This window comes from Mercenaria mercenaria, chromosome 13, assembly GCF_021730395.1.
Source record: "Mercenaria mercenaria strain notata chromosome 13, MADL_Memer_1, whole genome shotgun sequence".
NCBI lineage: Eukaryota > Metazoa > Mollusca > Bivalvia > Venerida > Veneridae > Mercenaria > Mercenaria mercenaria.
Window position 1 is genome coordinate 75032209 of NC_069373.1, and position 14927 is coordinate 75047135.

At 35.5% G+C, this 14927-nt stretch overlaps 2 protein-coding genes across 3 annotated transcripts in view; both read right to left on the reverse strand.

Annotated features, from left to right (window-relative positions):
- The window catches only part of LOC123529967 (POC1 centriolar protein homolog A-like), a 36808-nt gene extending 36510 nt beyond the window's left edge, over window positions 1–298 (reverse strand). For both annotated transcript variants that reach the window (XM_053522343.1, XM_053522342.1), the window contains exon 1: window positions 198–298. In XM_053522343.1, coding sequence (XP_053378318.1) covers window positions 198–212 — 15 coding nt within the window. In that variant the 5' untranslated portion in view covers window positions 213–298. The remainder of the gene's footprint in view (window positions 1–197) is intronic.
- Window positions 299–9666: 9368 nt separating this feature from the next.
- LOC128548047 (short-chain collagen C4-like) lies at window positions 9667–10936 on the reverse strand. Its single transcript, XM_053522348.1, has 2 exons — window positions 10295–10936; window positions 9667–9828 (listed from the first exon to the last, which is right to left on the reverse strand). The coding sequence occupies exons 1-2, from the start codon at window positions 10884–10886 to the stop codon at window positions 9761–9763; spliced, it is 660 nt and encodes a 219-aa protein (XP_053378323.1). The 5' UTR covers window positions 10887–10936; the 3' UTR covers window positions 9667–9760.
- Between the last annotated feature and the right edge of the window lie 3991 nt (window positions 10937–14927).

The window sequence follows — 14927 nt, forward strand, 5'->3', positions numbered from 1 at the left end:
TAAATGGACCAAGTTTGAAAGAAACATCTTCATTATTTTTCAAGAAATATCACTTTTTATATCGTAGGCCCGATCGGTGTTACCAGCCTGGGAAAGGCAGTAACATTCTTCCGGCGACTGAGTAAGGAACTGTGCATATGTGGTATATAAGATCATATTTGGAAACTAGTACATTATGTCTATCTAGTTATTCTTACCAAAGCACTTGTCATTTTCTCTTAAAATTGATCGGATGTCAATATTTTGATCAAGTCTGATCAAGTTTCTCGCTTTCAAATGATGGCGGTTGTTTTCCTACTTTGCGCATGTGCGTCGAAAGAATATTAAAGGGAGATTATAAAGGCTGAACACCACTAAATCCGGCAGTGTTCTTTTGGTTACATTCTACCAATTCAGTTCCTTCTTTATTTCATACAAGATTTAGCTTACCAAAAGGTTCCTTCTAGAGCATATAAAATATTCTTTTTAAGGGATATTGTTTTAGCATAATGTTACAAACGTTTAATAATGCAAGGAGAAAAATATGTGCTGTCATTATTGGTGCAAACTTAATTAAGAACTAATCTATGTATTAACAGTTTTATCATAACCCAAAATTGTTTTTTTAATATAAGCAAGTGCAGTACATATTCTGCTATTTGGAAGCATTTGTCTTGCAGTCTGTGTTCCGGATATTTTCATCACGCGACTACACCAGCGAGTACCTGCACACTTAATACAAAGAAATTTAATACATGCATTTACGATTCGAAAAACAAATCAGGAAGATTAAAAACAAGCACGCAAAAGAAAGCATCTTCAGATCCGAAACTTTAGAAGCTTTCATTAATCTCGAATCTTTACTATAATATATTCAGTTGAGGAGTTACATGATTTAAACTTTATTATTGTGTCTTGTTGTTCTGTTATTTTAGCAGTTATATTGCACTATAAAGACTGAAATAAAGATTGATTATGCGAAAACACATATTGGGCTAGAGGCTATTTGTAATGAATATGCATGAGTCCAAGATGGCGGCGCCCTACGGGAAATCGGATTCCTTTGATGATACCCTTGCATCCATTACATGCTCAGTCAAGTGTGACATGTTCACCATAACTGTTCCTTCTCTTGAGAAGGAACTTTTAGGAATAAGGTCAGTAATTCGGTCGAAAATGTGCTTCCGTGGTGTAGTCGAAAGAAGTCCATAATAAATAGATCCTAATTTTCTCATTTTCTGCGCAAATTCGTGTAGAACGAGTGCTTTAATCGCACTCTTTCGCTACTAGAATACATTCTGCATGAAATGAGACGGTTTTCATGTTCATACAACCCACATGGCAAGTTATGCAGATCGGAACCGGAAGTAGGTGTTTATTGCGCGGAGGAGAGCAAATATGCGCCATTTTTAGGGTAGCAGACCACAACTGACTGGCATTTCACTAGGAACTATTCAACCCCATATTTTCTTTTCATGTTTTCGTTAATTTGTGATAGAACTTTCATGAAAAATTGGTGTAGGAAAAAAGGATGTTCTCTAAATATACGTAAAGACGACATGAAGTTGTCGTTTTTTATATGAAACAAAGAAGGATTTGAATTACTGACCTTTAACCTATAAGAGCTGAAATAAGACAATTCTCGAAACACATCGTAATTAGTCTTTATAGCCATAAATCGGTTGTATATGATATAAAAGTGTGTTTCCAATGCAAAAAAATAATGAAATTTGAAAATTTTTGAATTTTGACCTTATTTGATGTAGATGCGCCTATTTCAGCAGCGCTTTCTGGGATTTAAAAGCCAATACGTTGTCTCCAGAGTGTCAGAAAATGCACAAAGTGCATCCTTCTGGGTCCTATTTATGACGGAATGAATGCTATTTCAGAATGCCAGTGAAAAATGATGCAAAAAGGTGGAACTTTTACCAACATATACAACCGAAAGGTCCATAAGGCCAAAATTTAGCCCTGTAAATAGGTAGGGGGTGGCTCCTATTAAATGTCTATATTTCTCCAAAATCTCAAAATTTCGCGATGAAACTTGGCAGTATGTTTGGTATTACATCGTTCTTGGAAATAGAGATGAAAATGGTGTGAAATTTGATAAGAAACATTTCTTATAGGAATTAGGTCAGTAATTCGGTCGAAAATGTGCTTCCGTGGTGTAGTCGAAAGAAGTCCATAATAAATAGATCCTAATTTTCCCATTTTCTGCGCAAATTCGTGTAGAACGAGTGCTTTAATCACACGTTTTCGCTACTAGAATACATTCTGCATAAAATGAGACGGTTTTCATGTTCATACAACCCACATGGCAAGTTATGCAGATCGAAACCGGAAGTAGGTGTTTATTGCGCGGAGGAGAGCAAATATGCGCCATTTTTAGGGTAGCAGACCACAACTGACTGGCATTTCACTAGGAACTATTCAACCCCATATTTTCTTTTCATTTTTTCGTTAATTTGTGATAGAACTTTCATGAAAAATTGGTGTAGGAAAAAGTGATGTTCTCTAAAGATACGTAAAGACGACATGAAGTTGTCGTTTTTTTATATGAAACAAAGAAGGATTTGAATTACTGACCTTTAACCAATAAACAATGGAATCTTGATTCCTCATTTTCAGTACTTTAAAGCATTTCAATGATATTTTTTTAGTGTTGTGTTTAATGTTGTACCGACACAATTGTCTATGTTTTACTGCTTAGCAATCGTTCACAATTATGACTAGCAGGCGCGTTGTCAGGGATATCTGTTAAAACAAAGAAGTATAATATATTTTTATAGTTCTTTGGTTAAAAATAGTAAAAGCACAGAGATTATGTGCGTCACAAAGATAAAGTAAAAGAATTATTTTCCAGGCCAAGTTAAAAGTAAAAGCAGGAAGTTGAATTATAGAAGGGTGGTAACTGCCCAGCAAATATTTCTAAGCTTGCAAAGACACAGGGAGCTCTAGACTGTTCCACAGACGTATACTTCTGGGGAAAAAGGAGTTTGCGTGATAGTGTGTCTTTGAATATGGTATCAAATACTTCAGATTTCTAATTCTTCTAAGGTGACTGTGGTCAACAAAAACAAAAAGATGGCGTTGGATCTTATACAACATATTGTAACTGCACTGATCTTACGGCGTTGTTCTAGGGTTTACCAGTTTAGTTCGTTTAACATTTTGGAAACACTACTGGTGTAACTGTAGTCATTATAAACATATCTTGCTGCAGATCTTTGAACTTGCTCTATTTTGAGGGTTAGGTATTTTTGCCACGGATGCCATATGGTGGAACAGTACTCTAACTGGGTCTAACATAAGTTTTATATGCAACCTCTTTGACTCTTTTATTTGGGGTTTTGACATTTCGTTTGAGGAATCTTAGGTACTTTTTTGCTTTGGATGTTATTTTGTTGATAAGATTGGTCCATGATATGTCTTTGCTGATGGGTACACCTAGATATTTGGCAGAATCGGCCGATTTTAACTCGATGTCTTGCAGCTTATTAGGGTAGATTACAGGGTTTCTTTGGCGACTGATTCTTGGGACTTCACACTTGTCTGGACTGAATTCCATGGACCAATCAGACTCCCATGTTGCGAGACTTAAAATGTCTTCCTGTAGAACTTGGACATCACTGTTGGATTTGACCGTAACATACTTAGTAGACTATCATATCATCTGCGAACAGCCTCACTTTCAGGCAGATCATTTATGTAGGAAAGGAAAAGTCAAGGTCCGAGGACAATTAAAGGTCATATGGCGGCTTTCCAGCTTTGATAGTGGAGGAAGACCCCAGTTGCCCCTCAGTGCACTATTTCATCACGAGCGGGTACCTGGGTAGAACCACCGACCTTTCGTATGCCAGCCGGATGGCTTCCTCAAGTGAAGAATTCAATGCCCCGATTGAGGCTCGAACCAACATCGGTGAATGGCAAGTGATTCTAAGTCAGCCACGTTAACCACTCGGCCAAGGAGGCCCCTTCAATGATATCAAAACCATATATGGTCCTTTAGTATGACATGTCTTCTTATCAAAAGTAGAAAAATATTGACATGTTATGTTACATAAGAAAAATAATATGTTCTGAAAAACATCACCCCCTGAAAATGCGCCCATGAAAATAGCCATTGAGCAATTAAGCGCATGTAGACATGTTCTCTATGAATAAAACTAAAACTTCCAAATTCACGATGAAAATGGTCTAGATCTTTTCTCAATACAATTAGCAATAAAACTAAACCAAAAAAATAACTGCCACATCCTCGTATCACTCATTATACCAGATTTCAACAGCATGGAACTACCTTTTGGACTACTTCACATAACACTGAGTAGTCACTTCCTGTTTGGTGTAATCAGTCCTATAAAATACACTTACTTTATAACAGTTTTTCGACATTTTCCAGCATATCAGATTTTCAGAGGCTTATATCACCCATAAAGAACTATATCGCTACTTTAGTAAAACAAAAAGAAAAGGGAGTGTTAACTTTTATATAAGAAAACTACAGTTCGTTAAATACGACCTACTGAATTTACTCCTTTTCGCTTCGTTCAATTACTCTTTTCGAGACAATGGCATTTGACCTTATTAATCATGAACTTCTGCTTAAGAAACTTGAATGCTATCAATTTTGTTCTAAATCCCTCAAATGGGTTTCCTCTTATCTCACTAGCAGATACCAGAAAGTTATTATGTCAGGTCATTTATCAGAAGCACAAGAAATATGTGCAGGTGTGCCACAAGGCTCAGTTCTAGGACCCTTACTTTTCATAATTTACATAAATGATCTTCCTTTCCATATCAATGATAATGCACAAATCGATATGTTTGCTGATGGTACAACAATATCAGCTTTTGGTAAAACAATCAATGAAATCAAGAATTCACTTCAGTCTCAAATAAATATTACTGAAACATGGTGCAAACAAAATGCGATGATTCCAAATGTTCAGAAAACTAAAGTAATGTATCTCTCTTCATCTAAATCACATCATGTACAAAAATATTTAAATCAGACTAATGAATCAACAATTTTCTTAAGCAATCAGGCTTTGAGTCACTCAACTGAAGAAAAATTATTAGGCGTCCATGTAGACGAGAACTTGAACTGGAAAAAACATGTTGACCAAACACTTAAGAAATGCAACTCCCTTTTATATCTTTTAATGCGTATCAAATACTGTCTAAATCTGCACTCAAGAAAGCTATTTTACAATGCGTACATTCTTCCACAGTTTGATTACTGCTGTACAATATGGGGCTCCTGTAGCTCAGAACTTCAGAACAGAATGATAAAATTTCAAAAAAGGGCTGCACGTATTATTCTTGATAAATCATTTGATGCTCCATCTGAAGAACTGTTCACTCAATTAAAATGGATGACTTTCCCTGACAGAGTAGAATATAAAAAAGCAATTTTGGTATACAAATCTATTAATAACTTAAGCCCACAATATATGACAGATAAATTTAGAAGAAGTACCAATACAGCTCTTAGATCAACAACAAACCAACTACTGTATTTACCTAAGCCCAAACTTGAATTCTTTAGGAAGTCCCTGGCATATGCTGGGCCGAAGATTTGGAACAATATTCCAATTCAGGTGCGAACAGCAGAAAACTTAACTTCATTTAAGAAGATGTATTTAACCTGGAAGTTCTCTGGTGGAACTGAATGATAGTGCTTTACTGTAGAGTTGTCTTTGAAATAGTTCTATTCTATGTTATATCTTTCTTAATACCTTTCAATATTGTTCTGTGTTACTGCATTTCTCATTGTATATACATCCTTTGTAAATATTGTAACATATCAAGTATCTGGAGGCCCACATGGAAGATTGGGTAATCCAAATGTGTTAGCCTCATAAAATAAAGTCGTTATTATTATTATTATTATTACTCTTTTCGAGACATTAAATTCTTACGCCGCCAGTTTTACCTATAGCATCTACATCTACGGTGTACTGCCCAACAGTAAATACTGATTATAACCGCGAGGCGCTTGTCAGGGACAGACTGTTAAAAAAAGAAGAAAAAAAGAGGAAAACCACAGGTCGTCCAACATGTGAGGGATTTTTGCCAAGGGTGCTATATAGATGAACAGTATTCAAGCTGTAGGCGGACATAGGGATTGTAAGCTGTTTCTTTTACTTTTCTGTTTATTTTGACATTTCTTTTGATGGATCTAAGTGAATTGCTTGTGATGTTATCAATATGTTTTGACCAACTGAGATCTTTATTTAGTTAGACACCCAGGTATCTGGCAGCTTCCCTGTAGTTTTTAGTGCTACAAATGTATATTATGGAGTGTATAATTGTAGATGATGGGCTTTTTCTTTCGAGTAGTCCTCAATACCTCACACTTATCCAGATTGTATGCGATAGGAACATGCCGATTTCGACAGAATGCTATACATACTAAAATGCGGTAGAGTAAAAGAAAACGCGATGCTGTTTAGAAAGGGCACGAGGAAAGGGAGAAAGATTAGCACTATTTATTTTTGGACAACTTGTGACCAGCAGAGGCTTACGTCTGCTTAAATTCTATGGCCAAGAGTAAGTTTTTTTCTGCATTGATTTGCTGGCACCAGTTTAACTACAGCAATGACGACAAGATACAAGATACAAAAAGCTTTATTTTCCGCTAGATGCCAAATAACAAAATAACATTAGCTCAAGAGCTATTTTCCTACAAACTTAGTATAAATAAAACAAGGGTAAAGCAACTGTAAAAACAATGATATAGAATTAATTAAATAATCAGCACATAAAAAGCAAAGTGTAAAACATCATGAGGGTAACATGCTGAACTACAGCAACTAGTAATACACAGACACTGCTACAAGCAAAAGAAAACATAAAAGGTAACTAAAAGAAATGACAAAACTGATAATGCAAGCAGGACAGCAACATTAAGCAGAAATCAGTGGCACATAGAACATTTACATGCAGGGCAAGTCCAGGTACGGTTCAGCCTGGCACAATCTATATACTTATCTATGGTGCGCATGTCATTAAAGATTTGACAGGCTTTTCAACACTCTGTCTGCTGCAAACATGACGGGGTTCTTGCCGTATTTTGTTGTTCCGACTTGTGGCATCTCTAACAGAAATCATAAATAAAAGATTTTACTGTAAATACTGATGAGTTAAGTTATGTATACATTTAAAAGTATCAATGACCCTGGTACGTAGTCAACTTAAGTGTAGTGTTGTAAGATTTACTTTACTAAGAAGAGTTTCTTAAGAAGAGTTAAAATCATTAAAAACAATTCTAAGGGCTCTAAATTGTATCTTCTGGTCAGAAACCACCAATTAAAAAAAGTACAGGGAACTGACTGGGACTAAGGTAAGTTATATACTTGGGAATAAGGTGATGTTTGTCCGCTCTGATTGGCGAGTCATGTAAACAAACCCAAGACGTGATTATGTTTTCAAAATTGAATTTTACTGCTTTTACAATATTTTATGACACATTTTGAAAAAAACTACATTTTATGTGTATTGAAAAAAAGTTTTATCAAATGAATTTCTCCTGCCATGCCAACGATGTAAACACGGGGTCATCTTATTCACATGAAAATTACTTAAATAGAGTATCACTATTCATATGTTTTTTTTTCGTCCGATATTTTGGTGGAACTAAAAAATTGCGATTAGATATACATGTTTCGATTTATGGAACGCCGCACACGCCATAATGTTACAATGGAAGTGTATGGGAAAACAATTGGTGGTCTCTAACCTTCCCTAATTTTACTGCAGAATTGCCATATCAATGGGCGATTAATTAGAAATTGACATAATAAAAGATTTAAAAATGATTAGTATTGTATTTTCATGAAAAAAGCTTGCTCAATCTCTGTAAGACGTTAAGTTGTTTGGTTGAATTTTTACATAAATTTGTAATCTGAGAATCAAAATTAAGATTAAAATTGTATGATATTAATAGGCCTTCAATTCTTTTCTAGATAAGGGTTATCTTTTTAAATATAGGAGTAACCTTTGCTTGTTTTAGTTTGGCTGGAAACTGCCCTTTGTCTATAACAGTATTGGCTATTTCCTTAATGGGGTTAACCAGACTGCTTTGACCAGCCTTTATAATTTTAGTGAGTATGGCACCTACACCAGTGGCTTTCTTACAGTTGAGTTTCTTTGATGCAGTTTCTCATCTTAACCTCTGGTACATGTAAACAATTAAAATTTACATTTTTACTTACAGTTTCAATGGCCTTAATGCTAGGATGTTCTTTTCTTACTAGGGTGTTATTATTTATGACAACATTTTGGGCTATATATTTATATAAAAACAAGAGCTCCGCCAAGCGGGGCAATATACACCCGAAGGATTACATCATAGGATGGGAGCAAAATTTAAAGAACTTGACTGGTAGCCAAAAGGAGTAGAACAACAAAAGGAAAACTTCAAAAAACAAATCTAAGTCAACAGAAAAAATATTCAAAGTCCACAAAAAAATCCTTATCAGGTACAGGTATGTAAAAATACACCTAAAAATTAGAGGTACCATCCATGTTGTACAACAGAAAAGTGGTCTCGGTTTTTCCCTTCGGCCAATAATAAAATTGTTTCAAAATAAGCTATTTATAGTAACATAAAAGGGAAGTAATTCAAAAAATAAATTATTTTAAGTGAACAAAAAAGAGACCTGCCAAATAAAAACAAGAGCAAAGCAATGCAGAGCAATATACAAAGCAAAGTCATATATGACCTTTGACCCTTGTGTGACCTTGAACTTGAAGCGAGTCATCCGGAACATGCACTCTGCACATCGACTCAGTGTGGTGAACATTTCTGCCAAGTTTCTTTGAAATCCTTCCAGCAGTTCAAAAGTTACAGAGCGGACACGAAACATACTGATATGACTTCTGACCCTCCAAGTGTGACCTTGACCTTGAAGCGAGTCGTCCGGAACATGCGCTCTGCACGTTGTCTTGGTGTGGTGAACATTTGTGTCAAGTTTCTTTGAAATCCTTCAAGGGGTTCAAATGTTACAGAGCGGACACGAAACAAACTGATATGACCTTTGACTCCTAAGTGTGACCTTGACCTTGAAGTGAGACATCCAAAACATGCGCTCTGCACGTCGTCTCGGTGTGGTGAACATTTATGTCAAGTTTCCTTGAAATCCTTCAAGGGGTTCAAGAGTTACAGAGCGGACACGAAATTGCTAACGGACAGACGGACGGACAGACGGACAGACGGACACCAGCGTCATAAGATAATACGTCCATTCGGGCGTATAATTATCATTCAAATTCTCAATGATGCATACCCTATGAATTATTTTAATTTTGTTCTGTTAAACGCCATAGTTTGTTATAGTAACGGCGTATGATTCCCTATGACGAACCTTTGATGCACGAGATTGGTATTTTTTTTACTTGTAAGTTGGAATTAAGGCATCTTTGAATTTATATGTATGTAACGATTTACATAAACATATTGCTTTTAATTCGTTAGAACACTTTACAATTATGCATGTTTCTAAATAAGCTGGGCCAGACTGAATGTCTTTAATTCTTACAGTTACTTAAGCATTAAACTCTCCAGGCCTAGTTTTAACTTCCAGACAGCCCATATATTGAAACCTGGAGTGTACTTTGATAGATAACAAACGTTTCAGGAAAAGAAGAAGATCAGGAAAAAGCAACTAAATGGCATTCAAAAACAAATTTGTTTTATTATGCAAGGAAAATCAGGCGTGTTGCAGGCGATCATTTACTTTGTACAGACGACACAAGCCAATTCCCGACCGTCCACTTATGGTGGGCATGGAATCGATCCACATCGAACTTCTGCAGGCCGTACTACATGCTCATTGTCGTTTCCTGAAAAGATAACACATAGACATTAAGGAAAATATGTGTGAAATGAAATGATAACAGTGTAAATGTACCTAAGTATATTCTGTCGCCATTAAAGCGACTGACGTTTTGATACTTATTGGAATTGACTGACGGTGCATATAAGTGTCTTTTTGGGGTTCCGGAACCATAGTTTTATCAATATGAGCTGAATTTAATTGATGTGTGGCTGTAGGCTGTAGTGATTGTCGCCTTGTGATGTAAATGTTTTATTTAGCGGAAAATTATTAACTAGACAGTCGTCGCCATTACACACTATGCAAATATAAGATATCCGTTTACTACAAGTACGTATGCTATACAATAAATCAAAACCAAAAATGGTCGTTTTCTAGTTAAATTACATACATGTATTGTTGTGACTAAAGGCACAGACGCTTACTAATTAAGTGACGTTTGATTTTATAAATTATTGAATAACATAACATACCTGCACCATGCGCGACGAATTCCATCATTGAGTCTAAACATATGTAATCACTGTTTGAGGCCCAAGTTGGCTTACTAGCAACAACATAGCCACGATATTCTTCCGTCCAACCAGGATAACAAGTAGTTCTCCCTGGAATCATTACATGTGAAGCCCTGTTAGATCGGCAAACAGCGCAAGGGACATCATGATTATCCACAGCTTTTCCGAACAACAAGTTGGAAACGGTGGCATCGGATTCAATTTCTGTGCCTCTTATTTCAGCCCCACCATTATACCCATCGACGTATTGTCCCCATGTTGGGACTTCCGGGATACAGAGGTTGTTCGATCCTCCGCCTGACTGGTCCCACTTGTCCCCAACCATATAACCACTGTATAAAAGCTCGGTACCGTTAACTGGTTGACATATCGTTCTTCCCCATCGGATGTAAGTGTGACCAACTAGCGCTTTAAGCGCAGTCAGTTCGTTTTCTAGGTTGTTCATTTTCGTCTCAATGTCTATTTCCGCAACAAATCGCCGCTGATCCATTTCAGCATACGACAAACAGTAAACAATCCATAGGTATAAAACTTTTGCAATTGGACGCATATTTCAATATGTGTGCCTATGTGATCTGTTTTTGTTCTTACAAAATAATAAGTGTAATTGGCCTGGACTGCTATTTCATATCTTATCAGTTCATATCTAGAGCAATTTTGTACCACAATTTAGAAGTCAAGTTTAAGTTGCTAGATTGCTTCATGAAACATAAACAAAGGAAGCTAAAACTGAAAATATCTTATCATTATTATACCTCATTTACATAGCACACATTTCATATTTATTCAGTTATCAAGAATTTCATAGCCCGCCCGCTTAGCTCAGTAGGGAGAGCGTTGGTCTACGGATCGCGGGGTCGCGAGTTCGACCCCCGGGTTGGGGGTATGTTCTGCGTGACGATTTGATAAAAGACATTGTGTCTGAAATCAATCGTCCTCCGCCTCTGATAATTCATGTGGGGAAGTTGGCAGTTACTTGCGGAGAACAGGTTTGTGCTGGTACAGAATCCAAGAACACTGATTAGGTTAACTGCCCGCTGTTACATGACTGAAATACTGTTGAAAAACGGCGTTAAACCCAAAACAAACAAAAACAAGTATTTTATAGAATACATTTCAAAAATACAGACGGTTAAAATGTGAAGACAGCTATATGAAATAGCTATATGATAAGTCTTGAATATGGGCATATGAAGGGTATTAACTCGTTCAGTGAATTCCTAGAGTTTTTCGTATGTGAGATCTCAAAGAATTTATTTTTTCAGCTATACTAGACATGTAATCTTTAGACAAGATGATTGCTATTTTTCGGACTTATTCGCCATATTGGAGTCACTTTCGTTAATTATTTCCCGTGAAATTTAGACCCCAATGGGTGAGACTTGGACGAATTTTACTTCATGAAGACGACCGTGTAGACACTGTTATCTTACAATATAGCAAATCTTGTCATAACGTCGCATTGTATGAATTGACAGCACGTTATCATTAATGAGAAGACAGTATAGTTAATATTTTCATTAGCGAGTCCAAATCAATTAAAAGAAAATGCTTATTCAGTAATTGTTCAATGATTCAAAATTTTTATATTTTGTCGCCGGAATACTTCTACATACAGTCTCTACGTCACACAGACCATGCAACTTTTGTGAAGAAAATCGCATAATTGAAAATGTCTTTTAAGAGCGGCAATTGTTATCACCGCTATGAATCGAAACCGGTCTCATTCGCATACATTCAATCAACACTGTAAGGTGTAACTACAGCGGTGACCACGTGTTACGATCAGTCCAATATAGACGCTCAAAGCAAAAAGCAATGGAACATCATGTAAGTTTCTGAAGATATGAAATTTCATAAGTCTTGTACATTTCTTTTACCAAACTGTGTTCAGTAACCCTGGTAATGCCCAAAGAAGTAATCACCACACCAGCATTGTGACATTGTGATCTGAATAAATGTTGCTAAGATATGTCTTCTAAAATCATAGATATTATTTGCGCAGTTTCGTGACAGGTGTTCTAAAATTTCGTTTTTATTCTTGTAAAATCAAACTATTATGACTTAATGTGTGTGAATATACTTGATGATAATCTCTGTATAAGTATGCATCAACTGTGATATGTACAAGACATATAAATATTCAAATGGACGCAAAACGTTGAGTGAAGAAACATGAATGTAACGGTTTGGATAATAGATATACACCGGTTTGGATAACAAGTGTACGTCGGTTTGGATAACCTAGTCTCTTTGGACGTTTACGGTTTGGACTTACCTTTCTAACTGCTAATGTTTGTTTCTAACCTGTGTTTTCACAGTGTGGATAGTTTGCATTGAAAACATAATATGTCATTATGTAAATATAAGAAATGAAATATATATATATATATATATATATATATATATATATATATATATATATATATATATATATATATATATATATATATATATATATATATATATATATATATATATATATATTTTGGTTTTCGTGCTAAATGAACGACAGAATACGGTCGGCAAATTAAACATGAATCGTCATTCATGGATTTGCCGATCCTGTTAATGTCGTTCATTTCGAATTAACACCGAAAAAATATATACTCATTTCTTAATTGTCTGTACAGTATGTTTCAGTATGATACCGTACTTCCTTTTGTTTAGAATACTTACCAATTTTTTAAATGTTGGGATCTAATTTTAGTGCAGTCTAAGATTCTTCTCCGTCTTCTTCCAAATAACTTCATGTCTCAAAATGAATGCTATCGAAACTCATATTGCATTCAGGAAATATGGATTATCATTAATTAATACATATGTTACTATATATAGTAACAAAAATGAATGTGTTTTTGATAGGTTATTACTTCCACGCAATGATTATCACTTATCGGCCCGCGCCGAAAACCCATAATCATAATCCGCCCGGTGAACACGTGCGCATGAAAACAATGGCCACATAAAACGTCATCATGGTCAGTGCGCTTTCAAGTTTAGTGCACTCACTTATATTTTCCTCACGACTAAACACAAATTTTGAGACAAAAGTACCTCAAACTAATTAGCCATTGAAACAAGCGTCAGGAGTTATAATTACTCCCCTTGAGTAGTGAAACCAAACATATGTATTAAAGACATTAATACACGACAGAGCCGGGCCGGGAGGTGATAATCAGCCCTCGGGCAATTATTCATTTTTCGGGCCGATTATAATCTCCCGGTCCGGATATTTTGTGTATTAATCTCTAATTATTGCAAATATTTGTGTTAATAGAACATAAAATACCTAAAACGAATCCATAATACCAGGCCCCAGTTTCACGAAAGTACTTAAGTAATTACTTAGTTAAATCTGTTACTTTAAAATCGTTCGACTGCATAAGTTATTGTTATCTAATGTTGATTTTTTCTATAACAATGTATTTATAGCTAATTTATATTATGTAATTAATAGTATTTGTCTGCAGTACTTAATTATTTCAGTCACGCAAATATGATATTTCTATTTAAGCACGATATAACGAACTTAAGTATTTGCTTAAGTATATTTCTTATTTCTTTTCTTTTTTCATTTCCTGTAAAATTCAGAATTGTTGTGTTTTGATATATGAAATATTCATATACGGTACTGATATAGAGGAATAAATTAACATTGAAGATGTATAAATAACAAACTTAGCTAAGCAATTACTTAAGTTTTTTCGTGAAAGGAGGGATTGCCATTGTGATAACACCACTTCTGTGGCACTGGAGATTTTCCGGTTTTTCCAGAGAGATATGCCATTTAGGTAGCACCAGTGCTGTTGCTACATTTTTCACCATAATCTGACTTTTTATTACCACTGGTTTTATCTTTTAAAGCACTATTATATTTTCCTTACCCTACTTACTGTCCCGCTATACTTTTATTTCTACTAATGTCTAGCTGTGTCTATGTTTTACTTTTTAGCAATCGTTTACGATTATGACTAGCAGGCGTGTTGTCAGAGACAGCTGTTAAAAACAGTAAAAAATACAGATAGTATGTGCATCACAAAGATAGAGTAAAAGCCTATTTTACAGGTTAGGTAAAAGTAAAAGCAGGAAGTTGAATTTCTTGATAGAAAGGTGGCAGCTGCCCAGCAAATATTTCTAAGCTGGGACTAGCTTGCAAAGACACAGCGAGACTGTTTCACAGACGTATACTTCTGGGAAAAAGGAGTTTGCGTGATAGTGTGTCTTTGAATACGGTATCAAATAGTTCATGTTTCTAGTTCTTCTAAGTTGCCTATGGTCAACAAAAACAAGGCGGTGTTGGATCTTATACAACATTGTAACTGCATTGATCTTGTTGTTCTATGGTTTGCCGGTTTAGTTCATTCAACATTTTGGAAACACTACTGGTGTAACTTTAGTCACTGTAAACATATGTTGCTACTGATTTTGGACTTGCTCTATTTTGAGGGTAAGATATTTTTGCTATGGATGTCATATGGTGGAATAGCACTCTAACTGGGGTCTAACATAAGTCTTATATGCAACCTCCTTGACTCTTTTATTTAAGAAATAATTAATAGCAGAAGAGTGCTTCAACACTATTTATGCA